Below are 22,107 nucleotides of genomic sequence, written 5' to 3' on the forward strand. Positions count from 1 at the left end.
ACCCACTGTCTGAGGAGCTGTGAGCAGACTGTGAAGTCCTTCTTGCTAGATAAATACACAAAAATGAGGATTTGGGAGCCACTGGTTTAAGGTTCCAAACTATGGAAGTCATGAATGTGCCCAGCAAAGAACATTTGCCTTCAGGTAAAGGATTCAGAGCATTTTGAAAGAAAGGAACATAGGACCCAAGAATGGGGATAAGTCTAGGTTAAAATTAAGTAGCAAGTGAAACAGGATTAATGAGACTTCTAACAAACTATAGTCCTTGGTTTTCATTTAAAGCATATGTGTGAAGAATTATGTCCCACATCTTAACGATGAAAGTTTTAGTAAGGTTTTACTGTAGTTGGTGTAGAAGGGACGGTAAAACATGCTGATTTTTCTCTTGGCTTGATTACACTTGTCAAAGCCTATTGATGAGGCCCCTGTGTGCTAGTTAAGTGGTGGCAACTCATTTGGATTTCAGGCAAAATGTAGAGGAAATGGATGGCTGCACTTGCAAATGAAACACACATTAAGTGGCAGCAATAGTTCAACCTTCCTTTCCACCTCTCATATTCTCTGTCCCTTAGTCTCAAAATATCTTTTTTGATATTAAAAAGGGATGGTTGAAGCACTGGGTGGAAGACAGAGGTTAAATGCTTATGAAGACATCGCACATCAAACTGAGAGTTGTATCTGAGCTCTTTTAGCTGAACAGCTAATTTGTCTGATTATTCCTGTTTAATTTGCTAAAGTAATGGTGAGTCTGTACACATGTTAACAGCCACTTTCAATTATTCCACAATTGCAGGCTTTTGCCATTGCAAGTGTGTATGAACCGTGCCAGAACAAGGGAGTGGCTTGAGACCCCCCACTCTGGGGTTCTCATGAGCAGCTATCATGACAGCACGGGACAGTGGCTCTGGAAAGCAGCCAAAGGGAGACACAGGAGTGGCTCTGTGCCAGGCCCCGAAGAGACGGGGACCCACATGGCAGTGGAGCTCATTCCACCGACATCAGATAATCAACATGCAACATGAGCTGCACCTGGGGCTGGGCAAGGCGGGACCAGGAGAGCAGGAGGGGACGAGGCCTGGCTCCTGCACCGGCCCCGCGGCCCTCCGTCAACAAGACAAAGCCAGACATCTCCCCAGTCCTACTGCCCCACCTCCAGGCTGCAGGTCTTTGGTCTTTTCTTGACCACCTGACCTGCACTTCCTTTCCCCCTTCAGAATGCACTGATGGTCCAGGTGACTTAGCCTCCCTTGAATAAGAATGTTGGGAGTGGGGTTGGTGAGGGTGAAACTATGGCTCAAAACACCGACTAACCAAACTGTGTCGGGGGCACCAGCTGTGAAGATGTGCCTTGGCTGTCAGGCCAACGGGTCACTGAGAAATCTGATGAAACCTAGAGACAATCTCCTCCCTTTCCCCACCCCTTAAGCCCATCCACCCAAAGTTTTACACAATTTCATGGGTTTGAGACCCCCTCAAGCCCATCCACGGACTCTGAAGTGAAGACTCCCTGATCTAAAAGTTCTTGTAGGAAACTGGAACCAGACCAACCAAAGAAAGTGCCAGGCACGGCAGGGCTGGGCCTGAGCGAAACGAGGCCTACCAGGGCAGACACATTAGGATGCACTCCCAAGCCACAGGCACGGTCTACGTTCCGGGCTCTCAGAGCTGGGACAGAGGTACTTGTGCCAAGTGCGGCCGCGGAGCACAGGCTCCGTGTGCTGGCGCAGCAGGTGCTGACCGGGCCTGAGGAGCAGCGCGGGCCATGGACTCTACTGTTTGAGGCCATGAGGGAGGAGGATGTGGCCTTTCAGGCCCGGCACTGGAAACACAGTCTGGGATGTGAGCACAGTTAGGCTGGGAGGGCTGGCTAAGACGAAGGCTACAGGACCACAATCAGTGAGACGACAAAGGCCCAGGAGCCCAGCCTGCGGGCTTCAGCAGGTCCTCTAGCCTCTGATGAAATGGGTAGATGAGGGCTCAGTGATTCGCTCACTGCCCAGCCTCCTCTGCAGCCTTCCTTTATAGGGAAGGGGGATGCGTATCTGCACACGCAGCTTGTTGCAAGCCTTACCTTGGGTATCTTTCTCTTCTTCCTGCCATTCTGTGGGTCTCCAAGGTTAAATAAAGTGTCATCAGGGCTGCTGGGGGTGGAGGGAGGGCTGATTTTGGAAGGGGACCCAGTTCCATCCCTACTCAGCTTCCTAGTGTCCAGCAGTTTGAAGTTCCTCCTCTCTGAATTTTGCCGGAAAAAAACAGGTTTGGACAATGGCTGTTGGGAGGGAAAGGAGACAAGAAGAGTGAATAATAAACATAGGCTTAGAGGAGATACCTGGGGGTGCCGGTGATGGAGACCACGTGATGGAGAAGGGACGCTGCTCTGAGTTCCCGGGGAATGTGGAGTTTCTCTAGGCTAACAAATTCTCAATACACACTTAGGAGAATATTATGGAGAACTATGGAAAATCAGTCTGACACACGATGCAGATCTAATCCAGTTTCTCTTTTTGCATAAGTGGGAACTCACCTGGCTCAATCCCCTACCTTTACAACTGAGGCTTTCTGATAATCCAACACACACTGTACTGGCAGTAACAAGGCCTAAGCCCAGCTTTGACCCTGCTGCTGGCAGTACGAGTGCCTCCTACACAAAGAATTTCACTTCTGTGGGCCTCAGTGTCTTGTTAAAGAAAAAAATGGAGAAAAATTGCAACTATAAAACTCATTTTCTCATATATACAAATTAATAAGAACACGACCAACAATTCCAAAGAAAAACAGGCAAAGGAAGGGCAAGCTTATAAAAACATAAATTCATTGATCCTTAGATATATAAAATGATTCTTAGCTTCAGGTATAAGAAAATTAAAATTCTATTTAAAAAATATTTTTCTCCAAAGATTAGCAATGGTAAAAATATGTGATAACTCACTCTGTTAGTGAAAGGGAGGAAAAACAGTCACTTTCTCACTGTCAAGCCCTGTTGGTGGGACTGGAAATGGGTACAACTCCATGGAAGGCAATCTAGCAGTATCAACAAAATCACAAACGTGTATTCCCTTTCACACAGCAATTCCACCTCTAGGAATCCACCCTACTGATATGCTTGTGCAAACTTAGAGTGCACAAGGGAAGTTATACTGTGCAAAGTATATTGTACACTGTGCCATGGCTTGTAAACACAAAATGTTGGAACTATTCACTAAGGAATATTAATGCTATTTTGACTACATCTTTTCTAAAGATATTTCCGGGATGCACATTTTATAACCATAATTAGAGTTGCAAAGTTTCTTTTTAAGAGATTAATTTTTAGGTGAGATACTATAGGTAAGGCACCTAGCATTGTATGTCTACTATATTTCAATCAAAAAATTTTTTTCTAAGCACCTGGCAGAGTACCCAATTTACAACAGGCATTCAGTGTAAGTTTTCTCTTTCTTCCTCTTAAGATATTGACATTTTTTCATACTTTAATGTGCTAACTACATTTTTCTTTTAATACACTGTTTATGTTCTTTGTTTATCTTTTAGGATCCTAGTGTTTTTCTTATTAATTTGGATGAACTCTCCATACAGATGTGAACTATTTACCAGTTTATGCTACAAGTATGTTTTCCCCGTGTGGTTTGTTTGTACTTTTATTTCAGTTATGTGGAATTTTTCACATAACATTTTTTATATATAAAAATCTGCTCTTTTGTGATTGATTTTATCTCTTCATTTGCCTGGAAAATCTATGTCTTTTTAGAGGTATAGTACATATTGAATTCCATTTTCTTTTGGATTTTATTAGTTTATTCTGAACATATTTTATACATTAATTCATCATTAATTTATTTTATTGTATGTTAGCCTAAATCAATTTTTTTCACAAGCTGACTTAGCCCTATTTCATTTAATAAATAAGCCTTTCTTTCTGTATCAATTTATAAGGCCACATTTATCATATCTTAAACTCATAGAATATTTTGTTCCATTGATTTCTCCCTTCTTGCTTAGTTCTGTTAAACAGAAACAGGTATGAGTGGATGAAAAGAAAGTGGAGCCTGCCTAGAACTCAGGGAGCTAATCAGATAAAGCCAGAGAGCCAGAGAACTCATAGAATTAATGTGCTTTTGCAATATGAGTTCATTCCACACGCTCTGAACCTGAGCTGATGTTGAGACTTGCTCTAGCTAATACAGGCGAGATGGAGCTGAGGTGTGAGACAACCAGCACGATTACCTTTTCCTGCCTTTGATGAAAAATGCTGAAATATAAACAGTAGAGTAAGAAGAGGAGGGACTCCATCTTAAGGCTAAGATTCCATTTTAAAAGCAGAGAGTTGAGAAGTTAGATTCCTAACATATTCTTTGGTAATCAGCCAACGGACTTATCTTTAAGGCAAGGCAAGCAGCTTAACTGATATGTTCCCAGTGCTTAAGAGAAGCCACTATCTTGGAAAGGAACAAGAAGTTTATTCTACGGAATTACCTAGAGGACTAGCTGTAGATAATGACCTATTGTCTCTCACCAGAGATAGACATCATAAGACCGCCTGACAAACCTGTGCCTCCTGACCCTTTACCTTTATCCCCTTCTTGAAAGCCTTAAAAGACAAAAATCCCAAGCCCTTAAGTGCTCTTCCTCTCTGACGTTGCCTCACTCGCCTTTCTTCAAGAATGTCACTCTCTCCTACTCCAGATAAGCAGGGAGGGGCTTCTGAGAGCTCGGATTTGGTCTTGCAAGTTCCCTTCGACTAGGTGACCCAGACGGAACTGCGGCTATTTGATCATGCTCCTTATAGCCCGCCTAAAAATCTCTTTTCTTTGCCTTTAGGAAGTTCTCAGAACATAATCTCACTCCTTCCAGTGCTCTGTAGCTCCCCCAACTCCTGTGATGGCAGGGGCTTAGTTCCCACGCTGTGCAGATTCAAGCAGACCCTAAACTCTAGGTGACACTGGTTTTAAGAGTTAGTAAGGTATGATGCCCAATGCCAAGCAGCAGTTCGGTGAGCTTCCCTTTCCTCCGTTTTTCCTTCCTCTCTGCTTTATTCAAGTAAACCTGTCTTTGTCTACCTTGACTGTAGCCTGCTACTCCCTTAGAGTATATTCAAATAAAACCTTAACTCTGCTTCGCTATTTTGTCTCTGCCCTTCAATTCTTTGTTGCAGTGGAGACAAGAACTGAAGAGAACAAATTCAACCCCCCAACAGTTTCAAACAACAATGTAACAATAACTCCAGAACCTTTTCTTTTTAAAGATTTCCAGGAATAAAGACTCTTGGCCTTCCTAAGCAGCCTGCTCCAGTGTTTCACTGTGAGGCTATAGGCAGCAATTAATTGCTTAGCACCACAAGCCCTGAGTAGAAGCCAGTGTAGTTTGCTATGTGCATCTTAATAATGAAACTGGCACAAGAAGAAATAATAATGATAAGTCTTAAAGACCAAATTCCATCTGCAGTGAAATCCAAGGAAATGGCCCCAATTCTTTCAGTACATTGACATCTCATACCAAATGGATGGCAAGAAGCAGGTTATCTGTTTTCATTAGAGATTTAGATTGTGATAGTGTTTGTTCAAAGATATGACCTATGAAAAGGTCTGAGAAGAAAAAGCCAGAAAGGAAATCAGAATGTGACACACAACTTTCTGAGGGTGTCAAGAGGCCGGATGGAGGCTGTGTGTGGACTGCATCTCTCGGTGGTCCTGCTGCTAGACAAAGCGGCCCGGTATGTCCCGGAGCACTCAAAGTAAGCCACCAAATGTCCAGGCAGCTCTCACAAGGGGGTGGAGTTTCAGTAGCTCTTTAACTGAGAAGAAGAGGATTTAGCCAGCTCAGGGGGAGAGAATTATCAAGCACACAGCACAGTCTGAGACTAGGCAAAGAGGTGAGGAAGAGTAAAGGAGACTGAAGAGACTGTTCTTGGCTTAGAGCGGGGGCAGTGAAGCAGATGGAAGAGGAGATGATACCAGTGGAGGCACGGAATCGTCTGTGGAAGTGAGGGTATGAGTTCTGGATTCACAATGGCCTCAACAATAAGTATCCAAGAGGGAAAAGCAGACATGGATCCTCTGTTGAAACCTCTTGAGTTATTTCAGATCACAGAGCATGATGGGTCTTGGCCAAGGGGCATCCTGGCGAGGAAAAGGGGCACAAGGAAGCTGCAAGCTTCCCAGGGTGGGGGAACCAACCTGGAAGCAAGCCAGGTTCATTCATTCTTCCTGGTGGTGAATGGTGGCTAATGGCTTAACCCCCCTTCCTGTCCTCTACTGTCCCTGTTTTACTACCTCAGGAGGCACTGATGACACAAGACTAAAAGGGTCCTATATCTTCCTTACCTATGTCAACCTCATTCCTATTCTGTTTTACATAGGCCTTTCCCAAAGAGGAACTCAGATGTCATTTGCCACAAACATACACATTTGTTCATATATGCCCAGAGGTACATAGATGTACATGAATACACAGCCACTCTCTTAAATATACATACATAGAAATACAGTTGACTCTTTAACAACATGGGTTTGAACTCTGTGGGGCTACATATGTGTGGATTTTTTTCAATAAACATATTGGAACTTTTTTTGGAGATTTTGGACAATTTGAAAAACATTTTTTTCCTCTAGCTTACTATATTGTAAGAATATAGTATATAATATATATAGCATATGAAATATGTGTTCCCTGTTTATATTATTGGTAGGCTTCCAGTGAAGAGTAGGCTATTAGTAATTAAGTTTTGGGAGAGTCAATTTACACGTGGATTTTTGACGGTGAGAGGGTAGGGTGTATTTGGTGTCTCTAACCCCTATGTGTTCAAGGGCCAGCTGTTCACAGGAAGGCATACATGCACATCCCCAAAATTGGGACATATGCTAATATAATTAATGACATTATATTAAAATGATACAGGCAATAAAAATGGTTTTTATAAAGAAATTAATGACAACGGGAAATACTTATAAAAGAGCAGCAAAAGTATACATTTAATAACATCTAAAATCTTTTTATACACACACATGTTCACACACACACACACACACACACACACACACACACACACACACACACACAGTGAGGCAGTCTGGGAGGAAATAAACCAAAATGGTTAACAGTGGTTATCTCTGGGTGTTGGGATTATATGCAATTTTTAAGAAGACTTTAAAACACAGGTGTGCATATGTGTGTGTGTGTGTGTGTATATGTATATATGTATATATAATACACATAACAATCTATTATAGAAAAAACATAGGTGAACATAAAAAAAATGAAATCCCCAATTATGGATGAATTTTATTTTCTCCATTATACTTCATGGTATTTAAAATTTTTTTAGGATGAAATGTTCTGTTAGACAATAAACTTATTTTTAAAAATGACACCTGTTGGAAAGCATAATTCTATATATTTAGCAAACACATATAAATAGCATTTACATTGCAGGCACTAGTATAAGTGGTTTGCAAGCATTAATTTGATTAATCTTCATGAAACTCCCCAGAGAAGTGAACTATTATCATTCCTATCTCATCAAGGGAAAAACTGATGCAAATCACTTGCCCAGGGTCACACAGTCAGCAAGAGGTCTAGGCAAGTTCTGAATGGAGGCAGTCAGGTTCTAGACCCTGCACACTTGACCGGATACTGCCTCTCCATAGCTATGGCCATGTGGTATAGGATCTGTGGTATATGTATATAGGTGGGCAGGCTATCCAGGCAACCAGAGAATGCTAGTTAGTGATGTTTTTTTTTTCCTTTATGTGTCAATAATAAAAAAGAGTATCTCATGTTAGCCTAGATTTCCTTTATTATAAAAATGAGCTCCTACTATATTCACTGTGTTGTTCTAGGTATGGGAATGGTGGGTACGGCCCCCTCTCAGGAGCTTGCCTTGTGTTTGTAATCACTAGCATCTGCCCTCAGCTGCACACTGTCTGCTCCTTTCTAAGGAAAGTCTGTTCAACTGACCCTCACCTCTCTACCAGGAGCAGGCATGATCTGATTAAAGAAAAACCCCCAAACACGTCTTAGGACCTTTCTGCGGCTGGTAGAGGAGGTCACCACAGAGGGACTGCTTCAGGAGGTTCTAAGGTCCCAGACACAACCCTGATGTGGCAGATGCTCCATGAATACTTGATGAGCTAAATGGAGAAAGTGGAGAAACCTGCAGCTGTCCCCAAGAACGGGGACACAAAGCAGACACGCAAATGTGGGGAGCAGAGGAATGAGTGTGGACACAGTCATGCTGATGACCTGGAAAGGCCCACAACAGCCCGCAAGGATCAGTGCAATCAGCCATGTGCACTGGACAACTGGATTACTTTCCTGCAGGTCAGCTGCACCTGGGCTTCAAGTGCATGGTTACCTACTGTGTTTAGCTGCTTTGGTGACAGAGGACCTCAGGTTTCTTTAGCCCAGCAGAAAGGGAAGAAAACGGCTATTCTGGTATTAGGGAGGAGCAACCAGCTCTGATGGCAGAGCTCTTTGGGTAGACATTTGTGTTCTGAAGAGGCAAGTTGGTCACTCCCTGCAGGAAGTGGAGAGCCGGGGAGAATGCAAAGGGCAGCCTGTGTGAGACAGCCTTTCTGCTGAGCCAGGCTCATCCACTCTGGGAAACGAAGGATTTCCTGGACGTTGAAGACACCCATAGCCAATAAAAACACATTTCAAAGGCAAGTGGAAACTGCTGCTTTTTGGTTTTCCTGCCTATTCATGATGACACTCTTCCATAGGAGGAGAAAAACAGCAGTTAAGTGGCTTTGGCAAGAATTGGTAGCAATTGATTTGGTTTGGTAAGACCCACCTTTCCTAACAGGTTCTCATTCTCTTCCGGAGGACTGGTGGCAGAAAGATTACTTTTGTGACCATCAAGCACAAAAGGTATGCCGCCTGTGCAGACACCCCCACCCGCCAGCAAATAGTGGCCACGTGAATGGAGCCCAGGGAGGGTGATGGCTTCCTTTCTTAGGCTGGAAGCATTCTTTCAATGGGATTAAACTGGCACTTGCAGCCCAGATTTGGCCTTCCTTAATCAATGTCTTCAATGTCTATAACTACTTACAGGAAACACAAAGAAACAGAATACATACTTTCTGACATTGAGGAATTTACAATCTAGTTGGAGAGATGTTTTTAAGATACATGACTTAAATCAGAATTCAAATCATCAAAGTAAGAGATGTCATAAAATGGCATATATAATTTGGTGTGAAGTGAATACTTTAGCCCACTGAATATTATAGGTAGGCAGAGGGAAATAAGTCCCAGGGGGCTAGGATGGCCTGGAAGCTTCCTGAAGGAGGCATGATTAAGCTGAGCCTTAAAGTATGGGGAGAGAAAGGCCCAGGCAGGAGCCAAGGGCAGAGGTGTAAATGACCTAGCAGAGGAGTAGACAAATCATGGCCTGTGGGCCACAACTGGCCCACCACCTGTCTTTAAACAGGCCATGAGCTAAGAATAGTTTTTATATTTTTTAATGGCTGAAAAAAATAAGTAATATTTCACGACACATGAAAATAACATAAAATTCAAATTTCAGGGTCCATGAATGAAGTTTTACGGAAACACAGCCACACTCATTTATTTGCATATTGTCTATGGCCTCTTGGCACTACAATGCCAGTGCTGAAGAATCACAACAGAGATGACATATTTACTCTGTAGCCCTTTAGAGGAAAGCCTATCCTGGGCCTATAATATCAGAGGGGCAGCTAGTGGGCTCTCACTCAGGGGTGCTTTGGAATGTAGGAAATTAGGTAATGATAGTGCCCGGGATCCATTATAAAGGACATTTAATGCCGAACTAAGGAATATGAGTTCAGTCCTATAGGCAATGGGTTGAAATTATCGTGTACACGAATATAGTTAGAGTATCTATATGTACATATACAAAATTCCAAAAGGTTCAAAAGAAAATTCTGTAAATAATATCAGTCTTCGACCTTGACCTCCAGGTACTCATACTCAGACATCTCCACAGATGAAGCTGGGGACCCACTTCCTCATTTCCTTAACAGAGACATTCTTCCATGTGTACCAGTATCTGTGAGTTTACATATTCCTTCATTAAGAAACGCACAAATGGTGGTATACTAAAAAAATACTGTTTCTGTACCATGCCTTTCAGTCTAGTACTTTGGAGGTTTTTTTTACATCAGGACATTCTTCTTCGTGGGTGTATAATATGACTTGCTATCTTATTTACCCAGTTTGGGGAGACTCCTGACCCAGAAGCTAAAATGATGTATTAGGAAGCTTTGTGGAACAGAGGGGTTCCAGGAGAACTAGAGCAGGATGAGCAGGCAGGCAGCGGATACAAATCCAGGAGGCTGGCACTGCGGATGGCCTGGCATTCCAGGGTCCCCCAGAATTCCAGGCTGCTCACGGCCACAGTGCTGGGGACCCACCTCTCCCCACCAGTCCCCGGGGGGCTCCTACCTTGGTGGGTGTGTCAGGGATGGAAGAGGTGGGCGAACCAGGGAAGCTCAAGACACACTTCTTCCCCAGGCAGCGACCGTGTAACTCAACGTCCTCATAAGGGTTTTCCTTCACTGGTGGGTCTGTAGCCAAAGGCAGCAGGTCAGGAACTGGGAACCTGAGGAAGTTTCCCTATTGGCCCTCTGCCCCACGTCGGCCTCTCCGTGTGGGGATGTCTGACGCTTTGCTGTCCACTCATTCCCTTCCTCTTGGTAACAGACCCTGATTTCTATGGGGGTAACGCCCCGTCTTCCCATTCTCAAATGTGAGATTAACTCCACTCCAAGTTTCAGAGCTTAGCCAATCTGAGTACCTTGAATCCCTGCCTCAGTATTTAGTTCTGGGGAGCGTTCTTATCCCAAGCTTCCGCCGCCCACTACACGCCATTCCTGGGCTCTGAAGGTGAACAAGGGACCTAAACCAGTCCCGTGAGAGCGAACCTCAGGATTTTGTCTGGGACCTGCAGGACACAGGCTTTCCTCCCCACACATGGAAGGTGTGGATTCCAGGGAGCTGATGGCAACCATCACGGGGATCCTGGTAACCCTGCTGAGAATGGGCCTAATCTGAGAGCTAAGAAACATGGGAGAAAAAGCCAGATCTGGTCATATGAGCAACAAACACCCTTTGTTGTTTCAGCTGGGGTTTCTGTTCCTTGTGGCTGAAAGGTACACACCACTAAGAGAAGTCCAGATCTCATTCCCACTTTGGATGTGGGAAGCCCCCTGCTTTGGCAGGAGCCTCTCCAGCAGCTTAGACGCTGCAGTTCAAATAGTCTGTGGTCAAGTCGTAGCTCAGCTAAGTACATGCCCTTCCGCAAGTCTTGGGTCTCCTCCTAGCATGGAGTGTTTTCTGTACGGCTGATCACGTGAATGTGTATCTGCCCTATCTGCCCCTTGCACACGGTCACATGTGGATTTCTCCCCTCACTGCAACTCCCAGCCCCACCAAGCAGCTGCAGGCCTGAGCTCACACCTCACTGAAACTGGGATATTCCCGGAAGATGACTTAACTCGCAGGGTTTGAATGCAAACTCTGAATCTGAGCCTTACTTTGGAATCTGAACACATTCCTCTGAGCGAGGTCAAAGTTACTTTTTGAACAGCAGACATTCACTTCGGTCCGAGTTTGGACACCCAGTTACTATCACACTCCTACAGTTTCAGAAAGAGGATGGTGGTCTTTAGTTCTTTTATCTAGTAAGCCCTACAATTTACTGAGCACCTGTGATAAGCCAGGCGCTTTACATACTATTTTCTCCAGTCCCCAAACAATCCTGCAAGGTAGCTACCATCATCCTCATACAGAAAAGAGGACATGAGTTCGGAGAAGGTAGTCACCAGCTCAGTGTCCTACCGCGAATCAGCAGCAGAGCCAAGCTTCTGTCATGAATATTGAGCCTCCAGGTCTCAAGTGTTTCCGGTCGCATCCTGCAGCTCTGCGCCTTCATCGCCAGGCTTTGCTCTCCCCTCCAGCCCGATTTTCTCTCCCAGACCCCTCTGCCACCTGCTCTCTCCTTCACTGGAGGACATGTATGTCTTCGAGTGAGTGAGTGTGTGTTTCAGGCAGCCAGCCCCACGTCCCCTCTCCCCTTTCTCCCAGACAGTCTTATACCCACACACTCCGGTCTCTTACCTAGAATGTCTTCATAGACGTTTTCCTCCGATAAAGTGCGTGTGAGCCCCAACTTTGTCTGCGCGTACCAGTCCACCCTGCTGTTCTCAGAGGAAGACTGCAGTAGGTCTTCAAACTCATAGGACTTTCTGGTTTGTACAAGATGGAAGGTAAAAAAACAAGAACTTGAATCAAATTAGGCTGATTCAAAGAATATATACACCCAATTTTTTTCCTTGCAAAAATTTATCTTACTGAAATCAACTCTTTTTTTGTAATAGGTGTGATAATCCTCACATCAGAGATACAGCTTTTACTTGAAAGAATGTTGATGCTATCAGGCCAAGTAGAGCTAGTAAAGCATATCTATAAAATACAATCCCACCTTTGTAAGCAAGCATATATATAGAAAATAAAAAGGGAAGGCAGTGAAACATATAGCTGCTTTCTCAGGACTGAGGAATGGCTCATGGCTTCTCTTCACTTTTACTTTGCTAGACTTTTCAAATGTCTTATAATGTGTACAGCGCACACATTAATAATCCAAAAGGAGCACTGAGGGATTGGCCAGTTCCATTGGGACCGGAGGCCTGGGCACCTCCCCGTTCCCCTCAGCCAGGTGGTTACTCTCGGAGCGGAGCTGGAGGCCAGCTGAGGCACCCTCAGGATCTGTGCCATGGGGCTGAGCTCTGTCTGTGGCTTGGCTCACTCCACGGCTTTCTGTCACCCTCACCCCACCCTACATCCACCAGCCCCGTTCTGCTGGTGTTGATCCCAATGCAAAATCCAGGCCCTTCTCCAACTGTCACACATACAGAGCTGCTCACCTGGAATTTTTGTGATTTGGTAAGTTAACTGGACCTCTGGGAGGTCATGAGGTGGGTCATACTGTGCAACATACAGAACATCAGCCCCCTCACAACAAACCCGCCCCCTTCGCTTCTCTGTCCCTGTCTTTCCAAAGGGGCCGCAACTCCCACAGCAGGAGCCGAGCAGCCCTGCCCCTCAGGCTCTGGAGGTGCACCTTCCAAGCCAGCAGATTTGTCAGGAATTCCTGCCAAGCACACTTGAGGCTTCTGTGAGTGGGATTTAGGTGAGTGTGGGTTCATCCGCACTGAACAGGGCACATCCGGTGGCCTTGGTCCTGACCCTTCGTGCCTCCTCGTGCAGGATGGTCTCAACCCTCCCATTGCTCAGGAAGCCGCAATCCTCACCCTCACTTCCCCTCCTCTCCCTCCAGCCCCCAGGATTAAGGATCAAACGGGCCACTCTAGGGTTCACCAAAACTCTGTACCGACCCCGGCTCCTTCACTCACAAATCTTTTAACCTTAGATGAACCACTTAACTGGGCTGAAACTCATTGTCCTGTTTTGTAAAATAGTGATTACCTCAGATTGTCCAAAGAATGGAAAAGATAATGTCTGTAAAGTCCTTAGTACCTAACAAGCAGTCAACAAATGTCAGCCATTGCTATTACTGCTGCTGTGCTATTATTTATGTAGCAAATATTTTATGTTGAACCTTTACTAAGGGGAGGCACTGTGCTCAGTTCAGTAAATAAGGAGTAACTAAACCAGTTATGGTGCCCGCCTCAAAGAACTCATACTCCAGGGTGGGGGACAGGTGTTCAGCCAGGGCATGCACAGATAAATGCAATTATAACTGTGTTACATCCAATGATGGAAAAGAACAGGTTGCCGCAAGGGAGAATACCAAAGAGGACTCAACTTAGGTTGGGGGGTGAGCCAGGGAAGGCCTCGCCAAGAAAGTCACCCATTCAAGCTGAGACCTGACATTTCATCCTGAGACCAGGATAAAAACACCTGAGCGCAGGGAAGAGCATTCCAAGGTGGAAGGGCGTGTGAAGGACCTGCAGCCACAGAGAACTTGGTGCATCTGTGGAAAGGACAGACAGACATTCAGCGAGGCTGGACTGCAGGGAACAAGGGTGGTGAGTGCCGTGCAGAGCGGTGGTGGAACCAGGCAGAGGACATTGGCCTGCTCTCCAAGCTTTGGGGATTCTTGCTTTTAAATCTTTCTCTCTGTACCAGCCCCTTTCCCTCTTTCTTTAATCAAGCACAGGATTCCTCTATTCTGAAAACCTTTCATTTGAAGCAACAACCCTTGTGGTTCTGTTATTTCTTATCTTCCTTACCAACATTTTAAAACTGGGGGGCAGGGTAGAGCAGAGACTATTCTGACTGTCCATTAGTCCACCTGGGTTCTCCAGGTTTTCGTTCCTTCATCTTCTCAACCTGGTGTCTGCATGCATCCCTTTTCTGAAACTGCCCCCTGAAGGTCACTAGTGAGTTTCTGATAAAACCTACCCACTTTCTCGGTCCTTTCTTTACACGACACCACTTGGTTTCTATGGTGTCAGACAACAGTGCTCCCAGTGCAATTGGCGGGCCAGGGCCAGTGTGCTGATGAGGCCAGTGCAGAAACTGAGAGCAGGCGTTTACAAACAGTTAAAGCAAGGGGACAGAATACATTTTAAAAGAAACAAACTGAGGCTTGTATATTGTCTTTTCTAATTTCATTTCTATGGTAATTCCTCCTACTATATTTGACAAAAGTACTGTTTTGTTTTGTTTTTTGCAAGAGATTGGAAACACCTGCACACAGGCCCTCCTGGTGGTTTGAGAAGCCCGGTGCCAGGTGGCCCCAACTGGATCCCTTCAGACAGCCCCTCCTGAGCCTTCGCTGGCAGCTCCCTTCCCTTTTGATTCCTTTTTAGGGGCTATGGGCATTTCCCAAGCCCAGAAGTTTTCCCAAAGTGTATGGACTCTAAACTTTAATATGTCTACAACTGCATTCATCACCCCTTGTCTCCACCCCACTCCCCTTGCTTTATGAACTTGAACTTGGCACTCTGGGCAGGAGCACAAAGGGCCGAGCCAACAGCTTCCAGGCTGGGCCTCTATGGCCTTAAGTCAGACCACGAGGCTGAAAGTCAATCATGCCCCCAGGTGCCTGACTTACTGACAGAAGTGCTCGTGCCTAAGAGAAGGGCCTACCAATCCATGAGCCCTCTCTGCCTCCTCTTGAGGTGTCCACCCAGGGGAGGAAGGACTGAGCTTCAGAGCCTGCAGGAGATGGGGTCTGGAGGGTGGGAAGCGGGTCTGAGCTGCTTTCTCCAGGATGGAAACGGCTGTGCTGTGAGCCCACCCTGGGCATTTCCTAGTCCAGGTTGCCATTAGCCAGGCAGCTGCTAGGGGACTAAGGTGGGTGGTCTGTGGCCCAGAGCAGTGTGAAGTTACTGGCCTGGCGTGGGCCATGACTCCTTGTGCCCCCTGGCAAGCTAGCCAGATTCCATTAGCTAGAGTCCTCAGTATGCACACCACCTAGATTTCATTGGAAGGACGCAAACTGTCCAGAGAGACCGCTGAATCCTCCATTCAACATTCACTGAGTACTGACCAAGTGCTTATGAGACAGGGCAGGGATGTGGGACAAGCATCATAATTAACTTTTCCTGCCTATGATGAAAAATGCCAAGACATAAACAGTATAGTAAGAACAGGAGGGACTCCATTTTAAGGCTAAGATTCCATTTTAAAAACCAGGGAGTTAGGAGGTAAGATTCCTAACATATTCTTTGGTAACACACCAACCATCTTAGGGCAGGGCAAGCAATCCTAACTGATATGTTCCCAGTGCTTGAGAGTAACCACCATCTTGGAGAAGAACGGGATCAAGAAATTCCTTGTGTTAAGTTTATCTTACAGAGTATCTAGAGGACTGACTGTGGACGGTGACATAATGTCTCTCACTGGAGAGACATCATGAGACCACATGTCAAGCTGATGCTCCCCCCCTCTCCGCTCTTTGCCCCATTCTTGAAAGCCTTAAAAGACAGAATCCTAAGCCTTTGAGCACACCTCCCCTCTAAGGCTGACAGCACTCCCATGTCTTTCAGTGTGTACTTTTTGCCTTAAAAAATATTTCTCACTGTTCAACTTACTGTGTTTTGTCTCTGTGCTCTTCCAGTGGTAAGTGTCTTTGTTGCTTTGCTATTTAATTCTATTTTCTAGACTTAAGCACAAGTCGTCTCTCTCTCTGTTCTACTTCAGACAATTAGGGAAGGGCTACTAAGATCTCTGATCTGGGCTTGCAAGTTCCCATCTCCTGGGTGACTAGGACAGGACTGCAGCCGTGAGACCATTCTCTTTTGTAGCCTGCCCGAAAAACCTCCTTTCTTTGCTTTGGGAGGTTCTCAGAACATAATCTCCCTCCCTCCAGTGCTCTGTGGCTCCCCCAAATCCTGGGGTGGTGGGGGCTTAGTCCCCACACCATGCAGATTCAAGCAGACACTGGATGCCAGGTGACCCGGGCTTTAGGAGTTGGTGAGGATTTGCCCAACGCCGAGTAGGAGTTCAAAGAACTTCCCCCTTCCTCCCTGTAGTCTTCCTTGTTCTCTGCTGCCTGCAAGCCTGCTGACATTTGCTTCTACTCTTGCTTTCATGAATTCCTTCCTTATCTACACTCGTCCAACCTGTTTGAGAATTCTTTCTCATTCAGAGTCAAGAACCCTCCCTGGTCCAGGCCGAAGTTTCACCTAGTGCGCAGGGAGAGCCCTCCCCAGACACAGCTGCCCAACAACACTCAGATTAGCACATTCAAACTTGGCAACAACCTTGTGAAGAATGACTATTATACATATTTTATATGTGAGAAAATAAGAGTCATAGAGAAGATAGATAAATTGCTCAAGGTCACATTGGGAGAAAGTGGTGGAGTCAGGGTCAGAGCCAGGAAGCCTGGCTGGAGAATACTAACCAGGCATTAAGCAGAGCCGGCGAGTGAGATAGCACAGGAAGAAAGCTACAGTCAGAGTCCCCAAAGTAAAACAGGCTGCATTTCCAGTTTGTTGTTAGGGACTTGAACTCATTTTCCACACCCAACCATACCACACATTACTGTGCATGACCCAGGTAAGCCCTCTATTGCCCTCATAATGAAACTAAATGATGTGAGAGGTGGGGGTTGCTGCCCTGGGAGCTGAGCAGTTTCTCCCCAATGTCAGGAAACCCCTCTCCTGGCAGCTGAGGGACAGGACAGTGGCTGCCATTTATAGGCCAAGCCTCAACTACCTGGGATTCAAGTGTGACCCTGGCTAAGCTTGGCCTTTTCTTTGATTTCAGAAAGGGGCTACAACTGTGCAGTGCTTTGCCCTGGAGAGAGCTCTGTAATTGTTTTTATTTTTAAAAGTCTCATTTGAGGTACCTGTGAAGTAGTATTTCTATATGTCAGATTTAAAAATAATATAATTATTACAAAGTATCTAGGAAATATCTGAATAGTTAAAATGTTTTAAGAATAAATGCCCTAACAATAAAGATGTTTTATGTTAAAGACTCTCCAAGCCAGCGGATGGCTCACTCATTTAGACCATATGTAACACCATCAACAATCTGGATCCTCTGCTGAGGATTGTTGTGATGGGATTAGCCTGTCTCCATATGCTGTCAGACACCCTGGGATTTCAAGCCATAGTTTGAATGTTTCTTGTAATCCTTCCAAATTTCCAAGAAGATGCTAATTGCAAGAGTTCAGCTATATTTTGCATTTGATTCCCAACATAGAAAAGGTAACACCAGTTTAAACAGCATTAGATAAGGCCAATTTCAAAATTCTACAAACTTCATTGCAAAAAACTGATTAGAGGATGGTTATTTACATTGCAAGCCTCATTTAATTTGAGAAAGAATTCATCACAAAATTTGTTAAATAGCAGCTCTATTGCTGTATTAAAATGTTGGTTTTCAGATGAACAATTCCTATATAGGAAGCCTGAAAGACAAACTTTTAAATGAGCATGAGGCCACTGTCCATACAAGATCAAGGAGAAACTGAATATTTATGGGCCAAATTTGTGGAGCCAGTGGGAAAATAGAATTCCAAATACAAAGTCTGACTTTTCATCATCATGTGTTGCTAACATATTTGCAAGCAATGGTTTTAACCACTATTTCTATAATCTGCATAAATGCCTTGAGGGACTGAAGCTCTCCCATTCTGGGACTCAGGTAGTTGATTAGGCTTCCAGAAGAGGAGACCTACGATTAAACTAATCATCCAGTCAAGCAGTTCTAAGTCTTTTCTATAAAATTTTTTTTAACTTGAAAAATGGTTTTAATACCTTTATTTATATATTAACATTGACAGAAAGGAAATTTCAGAAGGATCGCGACAACCACACCCAAATTGGCTTCTCAAATAAAAACTTCCACATTCGTCCCACATCCAGCCTGCATGTTTAATAAGCTCTTCCGAGTCAGCTCCCAGCTGGTGATGCCAAATATTCCTGCTGGGGGAGGGGGCACAGCCTGGTGAAGGGCTGTCACCTCCTCTCTTTCTGGGTGTGCTTCCTGGGACCTCAAATCATGTGATTTTGATATTGCTTAGTTCTCCAGAGATGCTGGAATCATCTGACTGGCCCACTGACGTCAGCCTCTGTATGGGTTATAACCTACACCTAAGGCCAAATACTGTGAACTCCAAATAATATTTTGAATGTTATTTGTAACTTTTCCATATTTTTGTAAATGGAATACTACTTAAGACCTCATCCCACATCTCCATTCGGATCATGCACGGAATCTCAAAACTAACAATCCCCAACTGGAACTCCTTCCCCTCACTCCCCAAGGAGGACCGGACCCTCCGCCAGGGCTGCCACCCCAGCGAAGGCCATCACCATCCACCCAAACGTTCACGCCTTACACTGAAAGTCCTGTCTGAGTCTCCCTCTCCATTAACATTAGCCCACGTCTAAACACTCACAGGGGTTCTACCTGTGAGGTGCTCCTCTCAATTCACCTCTTTCCTTGATCCCCGTTGCAGTTACCCCACAGGGGAACCCCCAGACCTCTCCTCGCTCTTCTCCCACCCCCACAACCACCGCTCTGTCCACTGGTGCCACTTCCAATCTCCATGCTACTGCAAGGGTGAACTTTTAAAAGTGCAAGTCGGATGGTGTGTCTCCACTTCTTAAAAACTTTAAAAATGCTTCGTCTCCCCTTAGGCAATAGGCCCAAATCCTTACCTGGCCTATGGGACTCTTCCAGAGCTGGCTCCAGAAGACCTCTGGGACTCAGCTCACACCCTGCTGACCCCTCTGGACATACTCCTCCCTTTCAGACTCCAGCGCCCTGAAGGCTCTCTTGCCCCAGGGCCTTCACCTGTTTGTTCGCTCAAACTGAATACCCATCACCCACCCTCCCCCTTGCCTGGAAGTCTCAGACCTCAGTCTGAGCGTCACTTCCTCTTCCTGCTGGCCCTATGTCGGTGACAGGCTAGACACTCCTGCTGAACATTCCATAGCACCACAGCCTAAGTGTAGTTACAGCCACATAACTGTGGCGTGCTTCTAACTCTTTCTAGTCCGGGAGTTCCATGAGTGCAGGGTGTCGGTCTGTCTTGTTCACTGCCATATTCGAACAGTACATAGATGCACAGTAAATATTTGTTGGTTGAATTAAGTGAAGGAATATTTTAAAAGCTGGTTTTAATGGCCACATTTACTGCTTATAAGTTATCCCTACTTTAGAGTAAAAAAAGAGAGCAGCTATACTCATAGAGTTAATTTTTAGTCAATTATTTTGAGTTTATTTCACCTGGAATTATTTCCGGCTATAAGCTAAATTAGCTTGGATAGCCAGAGCCTACTTCCACTTACGCCATTCAGCTGGGCTAGAAGCCAGGGACGCCATGTTCTGATTCTCTCGTGCATCTCCAGCTGCCACAGATTCCCTCCTGGCCTCCATCCCAGCGACCATGGGCAGCTCTTTCCCAAGGCCCACCACACCCTCGGAAGGACGCTCATCCCACAGGGTGACCAGACGAGGGGCTAAGCGGGAGCATGCGTCTGTCAGCTCTTAGCTCGCCCTCCATTATCATGTGTCTCCTCCTCCAAGTACTATGACCACCCACACTGGCTTTCTGCTTATCCCTATCCTGGATCCAAAATAGAAACATCAAAAGAAAAACCCTCTTTCCACCACTGAGTCTAAAATCCAACCATTTCCACCTTCCAGTGAGAAATAAAACATGACAATCACTGCCCAAATGTGGAGTAACAGCCACCCGCTCTACTGTATTTTCCAATGCAGCTACTATTGAAATAAATGAATTTACAATATCAAGCTTCTCAGATGCTTTCAAAGTAAATTTTACTCTAAAGCTCAAATTAATCAAACATTTTGCCCCTTTGAAGATTCAAACATTCAGGTTTTAGACATGATAGTTGGAGGTTGCCTCGCGCATGTCATGCTGATGGAGTAGACTCATGACAGGGACAGACCACGTGGCTGGTAAGTTAACTCTAACCACCACCTGATGACAGCTGAGGGTTGCTGCTGAGCCAGAGTGCTGTGGGATCCATATCAGCCCAATAGAAGATGGAAATTATGGATCAATAACAGCACAGCACAATTTGGCAGCCATACAATGATGGAGGTCTTAGGTCCTCACAAAGTTCTGAAAGTCTTACACTAACATCCTAAGGAAAGGCTGAATCTATAAGATGCCAAAATAATCAGTTGAAAAGCTGAAATTTTGGTCAATGTAGTTATTTGGTTTCACAAAGATCTAAAAACTCCTGTCATATGATCAAATTGAATTAAAATTTAAAAAACCTGAATTCAAGTTAGAATATTCTGGGCATATAGATAAATGTGAATTCAGGATGTTGCTTATACTTAAAACATTTTTTTTCTTATTAAATGTTGGCCTTAAGGCATTCCTTCCAAAGTTATTAAATATATGCCATAAAACGTACATAACCAAGGTAATGCTGCTGCAGGAACCTTATCTTTGGAATTTCCTGACATTTGAGGGTTTCTCATTTTCCATTATAGGATTGAAGGCATAAATCCTTGAATTTAATTTCCTGGGGCTTTAGAGAAATGAAGAAAGACGAGAGAAGAAAGAGAGAGAAAAGAGGAAAGAGAAAAAAGAGAAGGGAAAAATAGAGAGGAAGAAAAGAAAAGGAGAGATAAACACGTTTTCTCAAACTGCAGATCTCAACCCACTGGTTTGGCCACTGTCGAGTGGCCTAGTGGGCCTGTGGAAACAAGCTGGGTTCGCTCTCCAAAGCACACAGCCCAGCCGTGTAATCGTAAACCCTCGCAACCTTAGCATCCTTAATCATTTCTTTCTACAGCCTTGGCCTGGCTTTCCTGCCGCAGAGAGGGCAGTGAGCCTGCCAAATTCAGAGTTGAGCCTTTTCTTTAAGAGATAGAACCACAATAAAAAGCACATTATTTTTTAAGAGTAGAAAGTGAACATCTTACCCTAATCACCCCATTGTACTATTTTAAACAAAATGAAAAAATCCAAAGCCAAAATTCTTAAAACACAGCTTATGCAACCATACTCAATCTGGCCAAGAAAAATTTCATCTTTGGATGGAAACTAAGTAACTTTAGCTGGTTTTATAGAAACTGCTGGAAGACTGAAAAGAGCAGATGGTAGCTAAGCAAGAAAAGATAATGAGAATAATTGTTCATCGGGCTGCTCTGTCTGCCCAGTGATGGCACAGATGAAAGAACCCATTTCCTGGAACCAACCTGCCCCCGGGAGAGCTGGGCTTCTCTGGAGGAAGAGCCCAGAAGGGCACGGAAGAACTGCTGTTAGGAAGCAATGGGGATACAGCGGCAGAAAAGTCCCCAGAGCACCTGGGCTTTGGCACTGGTCTGGGAAGGGATTTTGAATTGGAGATGATACAAACCTTCTCAGAACATAAAGAGGAAAGCCTCTCAATTTTCCTATAGCCCTCACATAACTCTGATACCAAAACCTGGCCAAGTGTAGACCAGTACCATTTATGGGATACTGATACAAAAATTCTAAACAAAATATTAGTAAATGCAATTCAGCAGTATATTAAAAGAATAATAATCCAAATGGAAGCTCATCCCCCAAATGTAAGGATAGGTTAATGTAGGATATAAATTCACTATTAATAGGTCAAAGGAGAGGAGCCATATATATGCTCATATAAGTCTACTGAAAAGTAACTTGACAAA

The 22,107-nt window shown here is 44.7% G+C and overlaps 1 protein-coding gene across 4 annotated transcripts in view; it reads right to left on the reverse strand.

Moving 5' to 3' along the window:
- DENND2A (DENN domain containing 2A) overlaps window positions 1-22,107 on the reverse strand; it is an 87,834-nt gene that overhangs the window by 36,882 nt on the left and 28,845 nt on the right. For all 4 annotated transcript variants that reach the window (XM_057504831.1, XM_036926095.2, XM_036926092.2 and 1 more), the window contains 3 exons: window positions 12,097-12,224; window positions 10,423-10,544; window positions 2,072-2,269 (listed from right to left, as the gene is read on the reverse strand). In XM_057504831.1, coding sequence (XP_057360814.1) covers window positions 2,072-2,269; window positions 10,423-10,544; window positions 12,097-12,224 — 448 coding nt within the window. The remainder of the gene's footprint in view (window positions 1-2,071; window positions 2,270-10,422; window positions 10,545-12,096; window positions 12,225-22,107) is intronic.

This window comes from Manis pentadactyla, chromosome 7, assembly GCF_030020395.1.
Source record: "Manis pentadactyla isolate mManPen7 chromosome 7, mManPen7.hap1, whole genome shotgun sequence".
Taxonomy (NCBI): Eukaryota; Metazoa; Chordata; class Mammalia; order Pholidota; family Manidae; genus Manis; species Manis pentadactyla.